General features: G+C 42.5%; 1 protein-coding gene across 8 annotated transcripts in view; it reads right to left on the bottom strand.

Annotated features, from left to right (window-relative positions):
* Positions 1 to 20227, bottom strand: part of PHC3 (polyhomeotic homolog 3) — a 30962-nt gene that overhangs the window by 10569 nt on the left and 166 nt on the right. Inside the window, exons 1-14 of one of the 8 annotated variants that reach the window (XM_064721236.1) lie at positions 20093 to 20199; positions 15337 to 15484; positions 14469 to 14627; positions 13028 to 13105; positions 11372 to 11530; positions 10809 to 10907; positions 9480 to 9711; positions 7190 to 8061; positions 5641 to 5791; positions 5073 to 5326; positions 4211 to 4367; positions 2816 to 2930; positions 1950 to 2100; positions 1640 to 1865 (exon numbers count right to left, since the gene is read on the bottom strand). In XM_064721236.1, the coding sequence (XP_064577306.1) occupies positions 1640 to 1865; positions 1950 to 2100; positions 2816 to 2930; positions 4211 to 4367; positions 5073 to 5326; positions 5641 to 5791; positions 7190 to 8061; positions 9480 to 9711; positions 10809 to 10907; positions 11372 to 11530; positions 13028 to 13105; positions 14469 to 14627; positions 15337 to 15462 (2779 nt within the window). In that variant the 5' untranslated portion in view covers positions 15463 to 15484; positions 20093 to 20199. Of the gene's footprint in view, positions 1 to 1639; positions 1866 to 1949; positions 2101 to 2815; positions 2931 to 4210; positions 4368 to 5072; positions 5327 to 5640; positions 5792 to 7189; positions 8062 to 9479; positions 9712 to 10808; positions 10908 to 11371; positions 11531 to 13027; positions 13106 to 14468; positions 14628 to 15336; positions 15485 to 18240; positions 19253 to 19272; positions 19294 to 20092; positions 20200 to 20227 lie in introns of those variants that run through there. The other 7 variants (XM_064721235.1, XM_064721234.1, XM_064721231.1 and 4 more) reach the window with 7 other exon arrangements.

The raw sequence follows: 20227 nt of genomic DNA, 5'->3' as shown, positions 1-20227 counted from the left end.
TTCAAGAGAGCGACTTGAGAATATACTGAAAAGAATAAACCCCAAAATTACCCCAAAACCCAAATGCAGCAACATAGCAACAAAAATTCTGGCAGGTTGTGAATATAACTTTAAATATCTATTGAACTTCTTTTTAAAAAAAGCATTTCAGAAAATAGGCCTTCATATGGAGAGGAATGAGTAATTATAATAAACTTTCATTACATACAAATAAATATAAGTTTGTTTAAAATCAAAGATCACCTTTGTTTATAGAATCCAAAAAATGAAACCAGATCCAGCAGCTGGTGAAATATTGTAAAAGTAATGGTTTCAAAACAGAAAACACATTTTAAGAATAAAATTTTTGGTTTCATACTTGAAAGTGAATTGTGTTTATGTGGCACTTCAGTTATTCTAGCACAGGAACTACCATTTATTGAGAGCCTAGGATTAGTTACTGAATTAACCAGAGTCTTGAATCCATAAAAACAGTAACTGAAAACAGCAGTGACAGAGCTCCACTCCATAACACAGCTCAAGTACAGCAACAGAATGACCACATCCCAAACCTAAGGAGCTTTGCTTGTTTTTACAGCCATCACTGCAGGTTCCCAGAAGCTGAATTGTTACTGAATTGCAATTAACTATCAGAAGAAAGGTACTCCAAGGATGACTTTTGCCAATTTTAAACATCTCTTACACAATTCTCTGCCTGACCTACTACAAAGACTGTCTGTCACAATGCATGTGTATGACTTAGCAGTGAAGATATATTCCTTACAGGTTAACAGTCTAATGGGATTCACAAAAAATGGGATAGCATTCCAGAAAAAGTAGAAAACTAGAAACAAACATAGCCTGGGTTTTAATGGGTAAGCAACAAAAGTTCTGGTATGACTGCTACTGTGGAGATCTGCCTTGTTATCTGTAGGGATTACAGTGTCTGATCAGATAAAATGGCATCCTTGGGAAAAGGTTGGGAGTGAAGCTTTAAAGGTTATGAGAGTTAGGAAATTATAAATGTCAAATAACCTGAAGATGACATAAAGGTAACGGTGAATATTGATCTAAAGGAAAGGTTTGTGAACAAGGAAAAAACCATATTCTTTTTTTCTGAGAACAAACTGAGACTAGCAGCATGCTGAGTTTCTAGGCAGAAGACCTCTGAGCAAAGCTGCAAAACAAATTTTAACTTTATAGCAGAAACTTGCTTATTCTTTTTTAATGGCTTGTATCATGCCAGGTGTTTCAAACTTTTCAGTTGTATCAAGGGAAGGAACACTGCTCTTGCTTTTTCTACTGAATAAGCAGCAAGGAAGGAAGGAAGAGAAGGAGGAAGTGAGAAAGGAAGAGAAGAAAGCAGCGTAACAGGGAGGGAGCGTGTCTGATCTCTCTACTGACCTCTTGAGAGAAGTCAGACTGAAGGAAGGAACAGCTCTAATCTCCATCAGCTGCGATGCAACAGCAGAAGTGGGACTAGTTCTATCAACATGGGGTTTGTGCTGAAGGAACAAGCAAGAGGAAACAAATCACATTCCAGTCTCTATCACCAGCTAACACTGCTGCTGTTACCACAGCACCTCCTCATCACAGTGCTGCTAGAAAGCAAGGAACATCACTGTTAAAACAAGAGAACAAGTTATTGCCCCTTCCATACCAGGCAGAGAATGTATAAAGGCCCAGACTTCATCGACAGTCCACACTGAGGGGTCAGTCTGCACCACAGGCAAGAGGTCGATGCTCTCTGGCACTTTCCTCATCCTCAGCTCCCGCAGCTCCCGCTCCCTCTCGCTCTGCCTCCGCAGGCGCGTGGTCATGGCCGTCGGAACAGCGTCTTCGTGAGGAGCCAGATCTTCTTCTGCAGATGGATAAGTAATTGGAAGCTGGAAAACGCAGCAACTCCAGTATTAGGCTTTATTTGCAATTCCCAAAGCAGTGCCATAGTTTTAAGCAAATATTCCACAGACCTGTCTAAGAAAATGATCTCGTGACGCCCCCTCAGGGCCGCTCGGCCGACGCCCGCGCCGCCCAAGACTTTGGCTATCTGACTTCCGATTCCAACGACTGGTCTTGTCTGATGGAAACAGCCCAAATTTCTTAGTGCAACTAAGGCTGTGCCTAAAGAAGTAAGATATATTCAATAATGCACTAGTGGTTTTTTGGACTGAATTCAATCAAGTTACCATAAAATCACAGTGTTGTAGAAATGCTGCTTAATTACAACAACAGCTGTCACAGAAATACAAGAGGAAGGTGTCTCAAAGGCCATTTCATCAAAACCTTAATCTCATTGTGGGATCAAGTACATCCAGATTACCTCTGGAAGATGTCTGTCCTTCCCATTCTTAGAAATACCTTTGCATTTTATCACATAGTACAGTTCTGCTCTGAAATGTCCACTAAAAACCTAAAATCACATTGTATTTTCTGGTTCCATTTTCTCTACCTAGCTGATACCCAGGCAAAGCAGGATAAAAGCAAAAATCCCATGCTAAGATTAAAGGACTAAATCTCTTTAAGATTATTTTGCTGGTGGTATCCCAAGAAATACCAAATCAAACATATATATATATTCCCACTACCTAAATGGGAACATAGCAGACATATGAGAAAGGTCATATCCAGACACACTGATGCCAAAGAAGAGCTAAGTGGTGACAAGAAATAGGAAATTATTCCCCATTTCTAAAACTTATTGTATTAAACATCAACTTTCCAGTTGTTATAATGGAAGATTTTGCATTCAGATGTTGACTGTGAATTCTTGCTCTCTTAACCAGGAGGGATTAATCCATTAGCCAGATAATTATAAACAATAACTACATAAAGTTACCTTTTGGCACAGGATGTGGAACAGAATCTTTTTGACCGCAGAAACTTATTGGGATATCCCATTTTTCCACAAAATTCACACTTCAGAAGATCATTTTCAATTTCATCCAGTCCCTCTAAAGAAGGAATGAGGAATAAAGTCAGTTTCAACGACACAAAATTATGTTCACATCTCTCACCTCAAGGAGGGAAAAGATCTTCAAATATTTAACACATTCAATTAAATACTTTGATTAACAAACAATTATGTAAATCTAAGCAAGTCATAGATTTCATTCTGTCTAGAAAAGATCTTGAGCAAACCAAACCTTAATGACCCCTCAATTAAGTTATTCAATGAACTTAATCAGTTTTTTGTTGAATTTCAAGCCACCCATGAGCAGGTCTGCCCTCAAACATAGCAAGCAATTAAAAAAAGAAGGGTAACATTCCTCATGAATTGCTTCATAAAGAATTCATTAAGAGAATCAGGCCTTCCACAGTATAAATGCAAACTCTCTGTAACAGCATAATGAATTAACCTTTTAAAGTATTTTCTTTGAAGAAGCAGCTGCTACAACCAAAGGGACTTGTGAAAGCAAAGAACACATTGAATCTTCTATATATTTTACATTCAATCTATGAAAAAGATAAGCTGCATGCAACAAAGAAAAGCATTATTGCATCTGCTAATTTACAGCTTATTGTTACAGAGTATTTTCTCTTGTTGATGAGCTGGCCCTTTCCCTGCTCTACAAAAAGCACCAGTGCAGCAAAGAGCTGGAAATACTGAGCAGGTATTTCTGCCACACACACAATCATACCCTGATTTATTATCAGCAAATCTCCTCCACTCACATGATGTGTACGTGGATGTGTCTCGGTGTTGGATGTTACCTACCAGCTCATCTAATGAGTAGTTACAAATTCTCTACATAAACCCAACACCAGCTGCAAGGAGCTAAACAAAAACTAAACCCAAAACTTTCAGTGTTTGGAAAATTCCACAAAACAGACAAGCTGTCTGAAATCCGAGACTCAGCATAGTGCTCATACTGAAAAGAAATTTGAATTAATATCTAATGAAACAAATTATGGACAAAATGACTGCTGCAAAGAGTTTTGATATGGAAGAAGGAATAGAAATCTTTCAAGAGAATGAAAGAAAGACTTGCATTGAGACTAAATTTAAGCAGATCACCAAAACCAGCTCTGATACTATAAGGATACAAGCTGTGGGAAAGAAAACCCAGGGGTGGCTAAAAAAATTCTGAACTTTCAAATCTTAGATGAATTTATACAAAAATGTGTGTTCACAGAATAACTTGGTTTCTCTGGGCCAGGCCACAGGTTGATTCCCATTTCATAGCACACAGAACTGGAGGGGGGAAATGGCATTTAAGCAAAAACTACAAACCTTCTGCAATCATATCCTCTATCTCTGTGTCTGAGGAGTTGTCTGCATGTTTTGTGTTCTGCAGGTCTGATTCAACACACACCACACTCATGATCTGACCCTCCACCAGCAATCTCTTCTCTGCAGGCTGCTCCACCAGCAAAGATGAACGACTGACCTAGTGCAACAAAAGCAAAGCAACTGTGGGTAATTAACATTATTCACAAGAGTGAATTATTACAAACAATATTTGTTTGCAATTTTCTCAGTAGAAGATGATCAGTTTCTACCTCATATCAATGAAGTGTAATTATATCGTAACAAAGCTCATTTCTCAAACAAATTAAGACTCACTCCTGCTCTGCAGAGTTTGCAATTATATTTAACAAAGGGAGAAACACATTATATCTACAGAAATGAAGGAATGGGAAAATGAGACACACATTAAATTAGAAAGACAGGCTTTGAATTGTCAGTTTGTGATTTAAAATTTTCAACAGTGCTTCTTACCAGACACTGCACTAATTACACCTAGCCCAGTTAAGGGCTTGCCAGTGCTTAAAACAACAAATTGTAGCAGTTTAAAATTTTAACATACTCAGGTCTGAGGTTCAAATTAAGGGATCACTTAAATAGAGGGATCTAGGAGGCAAACAAATGTTAAAAAGTTATTCCAAGTGGTAGCCTAAACCCACTCTCTGTAGTTAACTCCAGACATAGCCTACTACTACTCAAGTCACCAATCAGTGGAGAGAAGGTCAAAACCAACATCTGAAACAGAAATTCCAGATCTAAATATCAACTAGCCACAAATAAAATCATTCTAACAAAGATTAAATTTCAAAGATTAGCAGTAAAAAATTCCTAGCAAATTTAGACTTACAGGGAATGGCTCCAAGCCCTCCTGAATGACAAAGCCCTCGATGACGTGGGTCAGGATCTGGGGTTTGACAATAGCCTGGGGAGGTTTGTTTTCTAGGCTGGGAATGCTATTGGGCAGGGAGGTGCTGTTGCTCCTTGTCGTTGCTGCTGGAAGCAAAAGAGGGGGTGGTGGAATAGAGGCATGGGAAGGATCAGATGGAGATTTAATTACTGAGGCACTGACTGATGATGTCACTGAAGGCAGTCCCCCATGTTCTGCAAAAAATAACAAAATATGTTATGTTTTATCACTCATGTCCAACCATTGGCTCAGAATCAGGAAATAAGAGGTGATAAATCCCCAAGACCCATCTCTGCACCCATCAACCCCTAACACAGGCTCTTCCCTAGGCTTCATAGATTCCACTTTTAAAACAAGATGGTTTATCTCAGACTGTTCCCCAAACACACCCTCCTCATGCAAACACCTTCCTTTACTCAGTACCTGCTAGCTACAAACATAGTTGCCCATTAATTACTCACACAAATCACAAAACCAAAAGCTATCTTAGCCTGGCATTTGTCCTCACCTGACAAAGGATCTTCTGAATTGAGAGCCTCTCCATTGCCCAGGGTGATGGCAGGTGGGGACAGGGTGGGTGGTGTAGGTGTTCTGGCCATGTGCACACAATCCGAGTCCTCGGGCATCTCCTCTTCACACACATTCTCCACTTGGTAAATCTGCATCCAACAAACTATTGCTTTAGAGAGATTTCCATTCTATCTTAACACCTTAAAAGAGTTGCATAAATACAGTTTTAAAAATCAATTACCAGGTCAAATATGTTAGTCTTCTAATAAAATACTAGTTCTCAAAATGCACACCAAACAATAAACTCTGAGGACATCACAACATCTATGACAGCAAAACTGAAGCATTTTGTTACAAACATCAATACACAAAGAAGCTCCAATCAAACAGAGCAGAGAACCTGTTTCAATACCTTATGTGTATAGTTTACTGTTCTTTTTATTTACACATACATTTGATGTTATTTAAATCCATCTGCAAAATGCAAGTTTAATGACAAGTCTGCAAATTGTTCTATCTTATACAGCAGTGTAATCAAGCTGAGTATTTCAGAAGAGTACACCAAGACTATCAAGCATTAGTGGTTATAAGAGGTTTTAAGGTCTTTCCCTCAAAAGTATTGAAATAAATTTACATAAATTCCTGACAGTAGATTAAAATGTAAAATACCACCCTGTCAAAAGCAAACCTGGCTCCTACTCTTTTGTCCAATTTCTCCATGAAATACCAGAGTTGAGATTATTACCCTCTTAAAATAAACTGAAAATGAACAGCACACCTCCTTCCTTAACCTGTTGATAGCCTCAAAAAAGCCTACAAGAGCTGCTGATTCTTTTGCTCATCTCAATCTCATTTAGCATTTTACCATTAAAGCCCAGCAATGCCATCTTAAATGTCAGCCTTATTTGCATAACATTTTATTTTCCTGTACATCATTTTAATCTACTGATTGAAGGCAAAACCCTCAATTACAAATTGCAGACATCTGAGAAACACTGGACCAAATTAAATGGTGGTGATGGGAATTGCCAAAACAGCATCAAAATTTCCCTATTCTTTTATGAAGAGGATATTATTTTAATGTTAGTACAAAATAAATAATCCAGAAACCTATAATCTTAATAACCTGATATGCACCTCCCACCTAGTATAGATTGTTCTCCTAATCAAAATCTGTTTGTATTGAGGTAAAAGTTTACAGTCCTCATGTCACATTTACCAAAATTCTTTATATAAGCATTGTCATATGTTTACTTTTTTAAACTTCAAACACATTGTAATTTCATTAAGAAACAAGATTTTAGATCTTAAATTTACACTTTCATGATTCCTGATTGATATTCTTGACTGATGATCCATCACAAAAAAGCCAACAAAAAAAACCCAAACCAAAACATGAAACAGAAGGAAAACGTCTAGGATTGTCTTAAACCTCAGTTCTGTAATCATTAGGTGTCTTGTCCCCTGTCTAGCACCCGATTCAGGTCGCTTTGAAGCCAATGAACCCGACTCAGGGAAAGAATAAAGGATGCAATGTCATCACTCACCACTGGAGTTTCAATCGGAACTGACGGCTGCACCTGCAGATTTACTGCGACGGTCTGTGGCGGTGGAAGAGTTTGAAATGGCAGCTGGACCAAAGCCTCTGCAGCAGGAAGTTCCTCCTCAGAAACCAAAGTGTTTTGAACCAAAACCTGGCCCTGGGACAGAATTTCAGGCTGCACTTGTAAAGACTGCACAGACTGCAGGGGCAGCGGCTGAATCTGAGTTGAGGATGCCGAGAGCTGAGGCGGAGCCGCCAGAGGGATGGGAGCGGATTGCAGGGCTGGGTACTGCTGGTGTGGCGTGGAGGACACGAGCTGCTGGCCCGGGGACACCAAGGCGGGCGGCTCCACGGCCCCGATGTGCACGGCGGGCGAGGGCGGCAGCGGCAGGTGCTGCGGGAGGCTGAGCGGCTGCGAGGGCCGCGCGGGGTTGGCGGCGGCCGCCGCGGGAGCGGCCGGCTCGGCCTGCAGAGCCGCGGGCACCAGGGAGCTGGCCTGGGACTGGATAAGGGCTTGGGGGTGAATAATTATGGTGGGCGACTGACTCGGGGAGTGCGACGGCGGAGGGGACACCACCACGGACTGCTGAGCTGACTGGGACGGGGTGGGGGAGAGCGTGAGCGGCGGAGGGTGGATGTGGATGGGGGAGCAGTGGGACGGGGCGCTGCCGGGCGCGTGGCTGGGCAGCGGCAGGCAGTGCTGGGATGGAGGCGGCTCCGGGCCCGGAGGGGTCTGCAGTGCAATCGGCTGCACTTGCTGCTGCTGCTGCTGCTGCTGCAGGATCAGCTGGTGATGGGAGATCTTTGGAGGTGGTGAATGAAGTGGGATCTGCTGATGTTTTACTAGAGAGTGAGGTTGCAATGGAGAATATGAAGCTGTGAGGGAAGGGAAAAAAAGTATTTATTAAAATTAGTATTTATTTCTTAAAGTTCTGAAGATACTGTAAAATACCTCCAAAACTCTCACTTTAAAATATTTTTAATACTTCCAATATTTGTTTAAAAATATCTTCTTTGACAGCACACAGAACACAATAACAATTTATTAGGGTAGTATTTCAATTTCTAAAGCAAAATGCAGCAATGAACAAATGAATACGGCCATGCTTTTACATATAGAAAGACACTTTCTATAAAGAAGTATCTAAATTTATCTTTTTGCTGCTAGGTCTAAGATTATTGCTGATCCAGCCTTATTTGAGAATTTCACACAACTTTAAATGGATTTAACCTTTGCTTTGAAACAGACTGGAAGAGAAATGATAAGCACAACAGGATTTGCTGATAACTGTTAAGTGAAACCTCAGATAATACCATGCTAAGAGACTAAATAAAATTCCAAGAGTTTAGTATAAATTTAAACCATTGAAAGCATTTGCCTGAACTTGAACACAGCAACTGAGAGGCACAAACCTAAAAATAGTGCAGCTTCCAGAGAAATCATCACCTTTAAGCAAACCAGTGACTCACCAGCCATTTCTTACAGCACACACACATTTTCCTCCACATGCAAACCTCTTCTTTGTTTTATCCACTTGGGAAACAACTCATTTATGTAGGTTTTTTGATTTGTTCTGCTATTAACTATGGGGTTTTTTCTTACCAATGCGAATTCTGAGTGCAATAGAGCTCAATACCTCCAGAATGTCTGCCTCCAAGTCCCACTCTTTCTCTAAAAGCTGTCATTAAGCCAAGCTACATTCCACAGAATTCAGACCAATTGTCTAGACTACCATCACTTGTTCAAAATAAGAAAACTGAGATGCAAATATGCTGCATGCAGTGTAGTGCCTCTCTAACCAAGTACAGGTTATTTTGATTTATCTTGATACAAAATACTAAAATTTTAGCATTGTTACCTATGGGTTTATAAAAATACTTGATATAAGAACATTCTCATGACACAGACAACACAGAAAAAAGAAACAAACCACTAATAAAATGGATTTAGATGGGAGCAAGAGGCTTGAGGTGGTTTCAGCCCACATTTTGCTGCCCAGAGATGGGATGGCATGTCCTGACAATGAACATACAGAGAGAGAATGAGAATCATGTTTGTGCTGTGACTCAACAGGGTATTGCAGTTGCTATATTGTGCTTGTATTGTGATTTAAGAATGTTACTGCTTCTGCTTAATCAAAATCCTGTGCAACATCAAAGTGAATTTACTAATAGAATAAGTGAATTTACTAATAAAATCTGAACTCTGCTCATGTGGAATGTGTACAATAAGATGTCAGAGAACACTGAAGTGTGACAGCAGCACGTTCCCCACAGCTCCCCACGGACCCCACCTGGTGCAATGAGGTGCTGGATGCTGGAGGTGCGTGTGACGGCCGTGCTGCGGCCCTCTGGGGCGGGGCTCTCTCCTTTCCTGCTGCTTTCTGGGGGCTCTGAGCTGCCCTTGGAGCTGCTGCCAGCCTTGCTGGGGCACACAGACTGCGTTTGGCTGCTGCTCTTTGGTGGCCCATTCTGGGAACTTGACAACACACCCAGCTTCTGACTGCGCAGCGTCAAGTTCTGAACCTGGGAAAGGAGCGAAACGTGAAAAGAGCCAAACTCTGTAAATAGCCATGATAAATATCAGGCAAAAACAGCAAAAAAAAGTTACATTTTGCAATGCTTCTCATCCCATGTGATCACAAGAAGCTAAAAATCTGCATATCAAAGTATCTTTAAAGCCATAAAATTTAGAGGATAGGGATCTTTATTACTTTAGTGATAAATACAGAAGTCTTTTTTCCCTTATTGGATTTTTAAAAGAAATGGCAATTGTTAATTAATTTGAATTAAAACTTTCATTTTTCTCTTTTATTGTGCCTTCAAAGTAAGTGACACAAGGCATCTTAAGCAAAGGCAATTTTATTTTTACAGACACTGCAGAAGTGCAGTGGTTTGTGAGTGAGCTTCACCACCATGAACCAGAGCCTTGGGTGGTCAGTGGGACCAGAGTCTTCTCTGCTATCTGTGTGCTAAACAAAACTGAGACCTTTGTTTCTGTATTAACCTCCCTTCTCATCAAGACACCTCCAATGTAACATGAAACAAAAGGTTTGCTTTCTGGAATGTACATCAGTCAGAGATCATTTCACTGAAGTCTGTTACCACACCCAGATTCTGCACGTAACATCCCAGATCTCCAATCCTATGTGCTGAGCTAAAATTTCATTCTCAAGGGTAATGCCTACCCCTGTAGCACTAATTTACATCATTTTTTACATGAAAAAGAGGACTAATTATTATCACCATTCCCTATTTAGATTACATAATCCCTGCTGCACACAACAGTTGGAACCTGTGTAATGAAGAGCCAGTTTCCATTTCATTCTCACTGCTCTGTGTGTCAGCACAGGGCACATTCAAACCCAAGACAATCGTGCTTGCTTCCTCACTGGCATTCAGAGGCATTTACTGCCATCCTGCCCCAGTGAGGACAAATCCTTCAGCACAGCTTCCCAGGCAAGGTCACTCAGCTGGAGTTTGGCAGAGCCACCCCAGCAGCTCATCTGCTCTCTGGTCTGGGGTGAAAGCAAAGCAAGAAAAACTAAAGCACGGAATTTCCTTACTTTTCAGTTTTGTCCCTCTTGGTGGGGCAGACCTTTAATCAGTTTAGACAAGCTCACCTGAGTAGCTGCAGACTGACAGGAAGATGAGGAGGATGAGGAGACAACAGGAATGTCAGACTGGACAGCAGCCACAGTGGTCGCAGGAGTAAAAATAAGCTGTTAAACAAGAAAAAAATACATGGTAACAAACTGAAATCTTAAAAATCTGTGAAAGAAATGCAGGATCTTAAAGAGACACATACTTCCACATACTGATGTGCAGCTTCTAAGATTTACTTTTTTACTTTTAGATTAATTTATTTAAAGAACTATTTGTCATGGTAATTTTAGTAAACCAAGAAAATAATAAAGAATAGAAACAAAGAAAACAAAGGAGAATAATGTAAACCAAATATAATAATATATTTGTTCATATTGAGAATAATCTTTGAGGTAGATAAACACAGCTATGAACTTTCATACAAGCACATAAGAGGACTTTCCCTTCAATACTACAAATGAGTGGGAAAAAAACCACAAAAGAGCTGCCCAATATCTCCCATATTTAAGAGAGAGAGCTTAGATCTTCCAATAGGGACAGAGCAAAGGCAAACTTTGCAAGGACTGTCATCAAACCTTACCATCTGAGCTCGTAGGTACATTTGGGCCTGGCTGGCACTCAGGGTGGGAGAGGTGCTGCCCAGCAACATGGTCTGCTGGGTGATGCTGCTGCTGGTGGTGTTGGAGCTCTGAGAGCGGCTGATTATCTGTGCAGGTGTAGGAGAGGTGGAGAGGTTAATCTAAGGAAACAAAAATATTGCTGCTGTCATGGACATTCCATCACCCTAGGGGCTAAAGCCAGAAAGCCCTTGATAAAAATGGCAGGGGCAGTTGGAGTCTCTGAACTGTGAAGATATCAAAAATATATTGAGCTAATCATCACCAAATTGGATTCTGGCAAGATTGTATGTTTTTATTTTTAAACTGCAAGCAACCACTTTGCAGTAACTAATAATAAGCAGTTATGAGTATAAACAATGATAGGAAGTCTGAAAAATATGTCTCATAGAAATACACATTTACTGAATATGTAGAATGAGATTTCAATATTTTAAGAAAAACACCTGAACTTTAATATTAAAGATCCTCACATGTATATATTAACTGCTTGGACTGGTATCTTCTATTATGCAGCCTGATCAGGACACTTCTTTGTGCCACCACTTATGGACTTTCAATCCTCATTTCACATATGCACACTAAAAAATGACTGAAGACTAAAACCTTCTCCAATTTCATATTAAATGCTCAAGAACCACTCCTTAGCATCTTCTTAAAAAAGAAGCTGTTGTGTCTTTGTTTTTTCTTTTTTTCTCTAACCAGTCTAACAGAGTTAAGTGCCCAGCTCTTTTTCATCACTTACTTAAAAGATTTCCTTGAAAAACCCCAGCCCAATTATTTTGTTAGTTTAACATCAGACATCTTAATAGAATTTACCTCCAAAGTTTAATGAATAAATGGTTTTACTTTTAACAACTGTAAGCCAAGCCAAGCTATGAGAGCTTAAAAAAATACACAGTTAAATCACTGAAGCTATGCACTGGAGTCATGAACAGCTTGAGGGTGTGATTAATAAGCAGGATGTCTGCAGGACTAACAAATCCTACTTCAGACAGCTGTAAAACTGTACAGAAGATACTGTGCATGTCTGACAATGGAACTTAAAGAAATACAGCATGACCTGAACACAGAGCTGCTCACAACTGAAACCTGAGCACATGCCTAGAATATGGGAAGTGAAACTGCAAAAAAGATGAATGATAAAAGATGATAAATCAATAAAAGAATGAATACTATAAACATTTAATCAGTATCATAAATATATGTGAGCATTGACTTGGATTCTTTAGATTTAGTGCTATTTAATCCCTGATACATATGATTTTCACCTACAGTAGTGCCCTGAATAAAGAAACTAATGTAGAAAATCCAGTAAGAAATCATGTAAGAGATGAGTGATTTCTGCAGGAGTTTGAACAGCCACTGGTGCTTGTGGAGTGAGCAGCTGCCCCTCAGAGCACCAAGAGGGGTCTGGGACTTGGGAAGCCAACACTGGCTGCCAACAATCACACCCAGCACCCAGCACTGACTACAGTCAGCACCCTGCTCACTGTGTCTGCAGTATTAACTTTAACAATACAAAGTGGAATGCTATTTGTTTTTTCTGCTTTTCCCTGTAGCCATATAAGAAGCAAGCAGGGTTGGGAACGGAGGGAGGGCTTGGTGCAGTTACGTACCGAGGTCTGCGACACGCTTGACTGCTGAGTGACACTCCCAGTGGGGGAAGGACATTGCCTCCCACCTGACAGGCTTGCCTAAATAGCAAGAATATGTGTCAAATAGTGAAATCAGAAAGTGCTTAAGTGATGTTCATTTTATTGCATAAACCATCAGAAACAGCCCTCTCTACCTTTCTCTGAGTTAACAGTGATGCTTTACTCAGTGGGAATAGAGTGCACTCTGCACTATGGGATGCTACCTACAGGGTGCTAAGTTCCTCGAAGTCCTACCAAATTTCAGGCATATAATTCTTTCAGATCAAGACCTGAAGAAAAATAATCAGAGGTAAAGTCTGTCAAACTGCCAATGATGGAGCTAAGTGATCACTTCACTACCTATGGTGCTCAGAACTTAAATATCATAAAAACTGTCAATATTAAAACTCACATCATAATTTTATTGTGATTAGAATCTTCTAAAATATACAAATGCTGTACAGAACAGCCTCATATTCTGGAATGGTAACTTATGTATGCACTGAAGTGTCTGTCACAGGATGCTCTTCCAGCCCTTCAGATGAGTAACAGGGACAGTGATTTAGGTTTCTGTATGAACAGAACCAAAACTTCTCAGCCTTTCCTGACCCAATTTTCTTTGCTCAGTAACTGTATATCTACATAGAAATCCATCACAACAAAAAAAGACAAATCAACATATTACCACAATCGAATGAAAAAGGTATAGAAGAAAAAGCCAGGAGCAAAAATGAGTCAGTCCAGCTCTGACACCAAACAGCCACAACCCTGAGGTCCATAACTCCATTTAGCATTTCCCTGTGTAAAATCATTAACAATCACCTCTCTCTGCAAGATCATACTCTCAATCCAAAGCAAACTGAGGTCAAAGGAAATCTGATTTAATTCAAAATGGGTCTCCTCCAGTGATCACTATGTTAAAAGCTGTGTTTCAGATATGAAATGTCATTTACCTCCTACATTTTCACACTCAGGGTTAAAATTTAATTTTGCCATTACTTATAATGCAGCCAGATGTGAGGCAAAACACACTAAGATGCCAGATGTTCATTATTTTTTATTTCACTAAGATACAATGCCATTCATTGCTCCCCCCACCAACTTTTAGAGAAAATCATGGGATGAAGATTGAAGTAGTCTATTTTTAATATTTATTTTATTACTGCTTGATGATTTACATGATGCATTATAATGTATGCAATAAAGCATGGAATGGTTGCCTACTGGAGCATCTGTACCACTGGACAAAATCCTCCAAACAGTTGGAGGATGATACAATTTAAAATAACAACATCATTACAATAGAACAGTGAATTATCATGAGGCATTAAGCTCAGGCACTTAAGCTGTTATAACGTTTGACAGTGACTGTAGCCCTGCTCTAGACAATTCCCGATTCTTTTTCAGCAATCTTCACTCTCACCTGTGGAACAGTTGCCAGACTCTGAAATTGGGTACTGCTTAAGTGCTGCTGCTGCAGAGCAGCAGTCTGCAGCATTAGGTGCTGCTGCTGGGCTGCATACATCTGCTGGAGGTACTGAGCAGCTGAGCTAGGAGGACGATGCAAGGCCTGCTGAATAACCTGTGATGAATCAGTAGGTAATTAATTACAATTACAAAGCACTCACCATGCTGACATGATATTTAAGTTTATCCTTACAAGGAAATAAAGCCAATAATTTTTTCACACCAATTATGTCATACTGAACTTGCTCCCTCACTGTCCTTGACCAAGTCACAGAGTATTGTCAACATCAACATATTCACATTCTCAAGGACAGCCTGACAATACAGCATCATCCCCAACACATCCTCCCAGCCTCTCAGCTGCTTGTCAACACATCCTACATCATGTTCTGCTTTCTGAGAGATCAGAGTAGTGGGTGAGAAACCCAATTATCAAACACAACAGAATGGACTGCACAGAGTTCAAGGAGACCTGATTTAAAGAACAGCAAGAGGGGGCTGGATCCCAAGCAGGACTTACCCACACAGATACCTTGGATCAAAGTTGGTCAAACAAAAACCTTTATTTTGCAAAGGTGTATGTTAATAATCTGCCCCCTCAGCAAACGGTGAACAAACTGAACTTCCTATCATAGCATTTCCCTTATCAGGGAGACAGGCCTACCCTGAACTATCCCTAAGTGGTCTCAGGCCCTCCAGTAAACATCTCCTGCAAACCAGCAAGCCAGCTATGGAGAAGGCCAGCAGCAATAAGGAACGACAAGTTAACCCTGCGAAGAGCTCAGAGCTGTGTGCAGGACAGGAGGCAGCCCCAGGCCCAGTACCTGCACAGCATGTCTGTCGGAGCCGCTGTAGACGGAGATCTGCGGCAGCGGCGGGCGGGAGGTGGCGCTGCTGGTGACGCTCGTGGTGGGTGCAGAACAGGTCGTTGTGCTGGGTTCATTCTCCATAGCTGAGCAGCGTTTGTCCAGCCTGCCAGGGGTGACACACAAGTGGTTCACAAGCAAGGCCACAACGTGCTGATTTTAGTGCAAAAACATGTTTTGCTGAGACAGAAGCATGGACTATTTCCAAAAGGTAAGTTTCACAGAATCACAGACCATCTCGTCCCACCCCCTGCCATGGCAGGGTCACCTTCCAGCACACCAGGCTGCTTCAAGCCCCATCCAACCTGGCCTTGAACACTTGCAGAGGTGGGGCAGCCACAACCTCCATAGGGCCCCACCAATCCTATAGTAAAGAATTTCTTAATAACTAATCTTAGTTTGTAGCATTTGCTATTACTTGATGCAATCTCTTGAGAGATGTAGTTATAATCTAAGATCCATCAAAAGCAGCAATAAAGAACCAATTTAGGAACACATCCAAGATTTCCAGCCAGCTGCACAGAACCAGTAGCACCTCCCTCACCCCCACAGCCCAGGAATGGATGTGCTGGCTGACCCTGAACACTGAGCAAAACCTGCTCTTGGCAAAAACCACCACTGAAATGCTCTGTCTGGGGAGAGAGGGAAAGGATACAGGAAAAACTCCTTTTAACAGCAATACCTCACACAATACAGCAAGAACCAAGGAAGAAACCACCTATTTAGGCACCTCAAATGATCCTCCCCAGCCTTATGCGGCTTCCCTCTGTTGCAGAGCACAAAATGTCATCTTTATAACTGAAATGAATCACAAACCTCAATATATGTTATGGGGGTGTTTACTGCAGTTTCTTTTTCAGTCTTTGTATTACGATTAAAAGGAAATCACAGAGTAGCTGTTTATTGCTTTCCAAAGGATGCCAAAAAAAGGGAGGGTTGAGAAGATGTTTCCTTCTTACCATAAAGAGGGGCTCAGAGAAATAACCAGAGAAAGCTGCAATGTACTAGAAAAAAAAGCAGCTTTGCCAAGTTCTTAACAAACCGCCCATTGGGCGCTGCATCAAATGGGAATATAATCAGGAGTTTGAACTCACACAGCTGGAAAAGGAACAGGGCACTGCCAGGCTGCCACCCTCACCTCCCAAAACACAACTGCTCTGCAAGCAGAGGCTGCACATGGTGCTGCAGCTCCTGGGGACCTGCAACAGCTAAACTGTAACACACACACAGCCACCCAAACACCGCCTGCCTGGTATCGGACACTTGCATGGACACTTTGCCATGAAAGAAAATTTGTGGCAATCAAGGATGCTCTAAACACAGAGATGCTTGCTATTAGAACTGAAGAAAAAATATGGTTTGTTGTTAAAAGTGCAGGTCTGTTGTGCATTACTGATGCCACTTGTGCACCTACAGCAGGGCACAAGTTAACACACTTGGGTTCCCACTCCAACTGCAATAAACACAGCATCACTTCTAAAACCACTTTACATTAATTGCACATAATGAAAAGTATCTTAAAAAAAAATCCTGTCTCCTCCAGTGGACATTAAAAGCACCTCAAAATACTTACACCTCCAACTAGCCTAGCTAGTTTCTGCAGAGTTATACAACCAGTTAAATTAGCTTAAAACAACATTAGATGTCTCATTTCCTTCATTCTTAGCCACATTTTTTGGTGTCTTATAAGCAAGACGTGTAACATATCCCACTTATAACTATTCCATCACAAGTTTACTCCATGAGAGCTGTTAATCCTTTCGCTCAAAATTATTTCAAAAATAGTATTGTCATTGCTCAGGTTGTTCTCACAAAGGATGTACAATGAAAAAAGGATGTATAGTAAGGAGCTCCTAAATTTTTGCTCAGCATCTCCATCTTTCGCTGACACCTCACCTCAGGCAGGCATCAGATGCTAACTTGTAAGAAAATTAATTTTGTTTAATGATGAAGATCTTGCAATGATGCTCCCTGAGCAATGTTAACTCAAAACAAACTCCATCATGCAAAATAAGTTTCAGAAAACACACTGACTTGAAACAATCACTACACATTTAAGTGAACCCAAAATACAAAGCACAACAGAAAACTCTATTGAAAATATGTATTTATTCAAGCAGTAACAATACAAGATACCACATAACTTCAAGTTACATTGTGCATAAGGTAGATATTCCAAAGTTTTGTTTCTTTATATTTTTCTTAGTCAAAGCAACCACCTGAAGTAAAAAAAAAAACCAAAAACCTGCTGTCCTATACCAATTAACAAACTACCCTCACAGTGGACACACGAATGTCATTACTCTTGTTTTGGAAAGTTTCGGTAAATGCCATGGTAATAACAAACCCCGCTGACAACCCACATCCACAACCACAACCATCCACAACCACATGGTTTATTCTTTTTTTTTTTTCAATTCACAACCTCTCCCTGCAACTCCGAGAGAACAAACCACAAAAAACCCAAATTAAATAAAAATTTCCACCAAGCCTAACCCCTACAGGTATTCCGGTATTTGACAGAGAGCTCCGAAATAATTATAAAATCATAATAATAACGAAGGTATGCTCTGTGGGAATACACCCCATGGCATGCGGAGCAGCGGCCCCGCGCTGAGGGGCCCCGGTGCCCCCCGGCCGGCCGCCCCCCGCCCAGGCCGGGCTGACCCACCCTGAGCCCCCGCCTCGCCCAGCCCGGCCCCGCCACCGCCCCCTCAGGAGAGCAAAGGCAGGCGGGCGGGAGGGGCCGGCCCGGCCCGGCGCCGGGGCGCGGTCAGGGCGCAGGTTCCCCGCCCCCGCGGCCCGGCCGGGGCCCCGCGGCTGCCGCTGCCCGCGCTCCGCGCGCCCCGCCGGGACACTCGCCTGGGACGCGCCGCTCAAGGCGCCGCCGCCGCCGCCATTTTCTCGCCTCCCTCACGGGGGAGGTGCCGCGCGCGCGCGGGGCGCGGCCGCCGCCGCGCACGTGACGGGACCCGCCGCCATGTTGGCGGCCCCCGTGAGGGGCCGGGGAATTGAAATATGCGGTGTTTTCAGCCCAAATAACCTATCGACCTCGCTGCGTAACAAAACAGGGAACCTCTTTCAAGTATCTCCTACGCTAAGCAGCTGTTGCTCAGACACTGTTAGCAGTGCATCCATCCTAATCACGGTGTGAGCATCTCTTTCCTTTCTGAGGCTTTGCTTGCTTCCTTCCACCCTTCCTGCCACTCACCAGCTCAAGGCACTGTGTGAATATGAGTTAATTATCTCTCGTCTCTCTTGCATCATGCCTCCTTTTTTTAGCACCTGATACATACACACCTAAACTCTTTACTGTACTCTAAGTACAGAAAGCCTGTATTTGGATGACTTTGGGAGGTGCCTTCAGGCTAAATCCTCTGTGCCTGCCATGCCTGAGAGAGTTCAAGAAGTGTCTGGGCAATGCACACATGCACATGGTGTGGCTCTTGGAGATGTTCTGTGGAGGGTTAAAAGTTGGACCTGATGATCCTGATATTTCTTAGGCCATCACCACAGGAGCCAACCTGAGGGATCTCCACGGAAAGGTCGGATGTGGGGGCCACACTGGGGGATCCCAGAATGGAGTTTTGCAATTCCATTTGGAATGGAAGTCCATTTGATGGAGACTACACAGAGATGTGGTGGAGTCCCCATCCCTGGAGGTGTTCAAGGAACAACTGGACATGACATTCAGTGCTCCGTTCTGGTTGACAAGGTGGGGATTGATCAAAAGTTGGAACTCAGTGATCTTGGAGGTCTTTTCCAGCCTAAATGATTCTTTGGTTCTAAGAAGGGAGGGGGGGGGAAATTGACAGATACTTAACAGCTAGTTGGGATAGCTAAGTTCTTTGCAAAGAAAAGAGACTCAGCAAGTGTCTAACAAAACTCAAATACCTGCCAAGGCATTAGAGATGAGCTTAAACTATTGACAGGTGAAACAGTTGCACTGCGCACAGGTGAGACGCCCATGGCAAGTAGTGACAACTCCACAGGTCTAATGAGGATGCCTTCTTTCTATAAAATATGACATAATTCAGCAGGAGAAAATGAGAATTTTCATAGGTTAAAAATATAGGTGTGGGGAGAATGATGACCCATTTTGAATTACTCTTGGAAGTCCTCCAGGATTGCTTGCAGTGATAAGGTGGCTTATGATTTGCAGCTTTAATAGAATACCTTTTGTTAACCACCCTGCTTCACCCCCTAGTTCCTAATATCTAATCTAACCGTTCTCTCTTTAAATTTAAAGCCATTCTTTCTTGTTCTGTCACTCCATGCCCTTGTCCAAGTCCCTCGCCGGCTCTCTTGGGAGACAACTTTAGGCACTGGAGGGGGCTCTAAGGTTTCCCTGAAGCCTTGCGGGCTGAACAACCTCTCAGGCTGTCTCCAGAGCAGAGGAGCTTCGATTCTTGGACCTTTTCCTTTGCCTCCTCTGGGCTCGCTCCAGCAGCAACACGTTCTTCTGCGGACGGACAGACCGCAAAGCAGGACCCCAGCACTGCAGGTGCTCGGTATGAGGTGGAGAATCCCCTGCTGCCCATGCTGCTGGGGATCAGCCCCATCGGTACTTGAGTAGAACAAGTTTTCCTCCTTGGCTCCCTATCACGGCAGCCACCCGCGGCTGAGGCACCGCACGGTCCGCATCCCGCTCCGCTCCCGCCGCGCCGGCGCCGCGGCCGCCCGCAGCCCCGCCATGCTTCGCGCTGGGCCGTACCAACTGTGGGTGGGGGTGTGACACACACCGCGGTGTTGCCCCGGTTCCGGACGCGGCGGCGGGAGCGGAGGGACCTGTGTGCGCCCTCGCACCCGCCTGACCGGGAGCGGCCGCTGCGGCGGCTCCGCTACGGGG

Source organism: Zonotrichia leucophrys, chromosome 9 (assembly GCF_028769735.1).
Source record: "Zonotrichia leucophrys gambelii isolate GWCS_2022_RI chromosome 9, RI_Zleu_2.0, whole genome shotgun sequence".
Lineage (NCBI taxonomy): Eukaryota > Metazoa > Chordata > Aves > Passeriformes > Passerellidae > Zonotrichia > Zonotrichia leucophrys.
The sequence above is the reverse complement of the archived record's forward strand: the minus strand, read 5'-3'. Positions and strand labels throughout refer to the sequence as shown.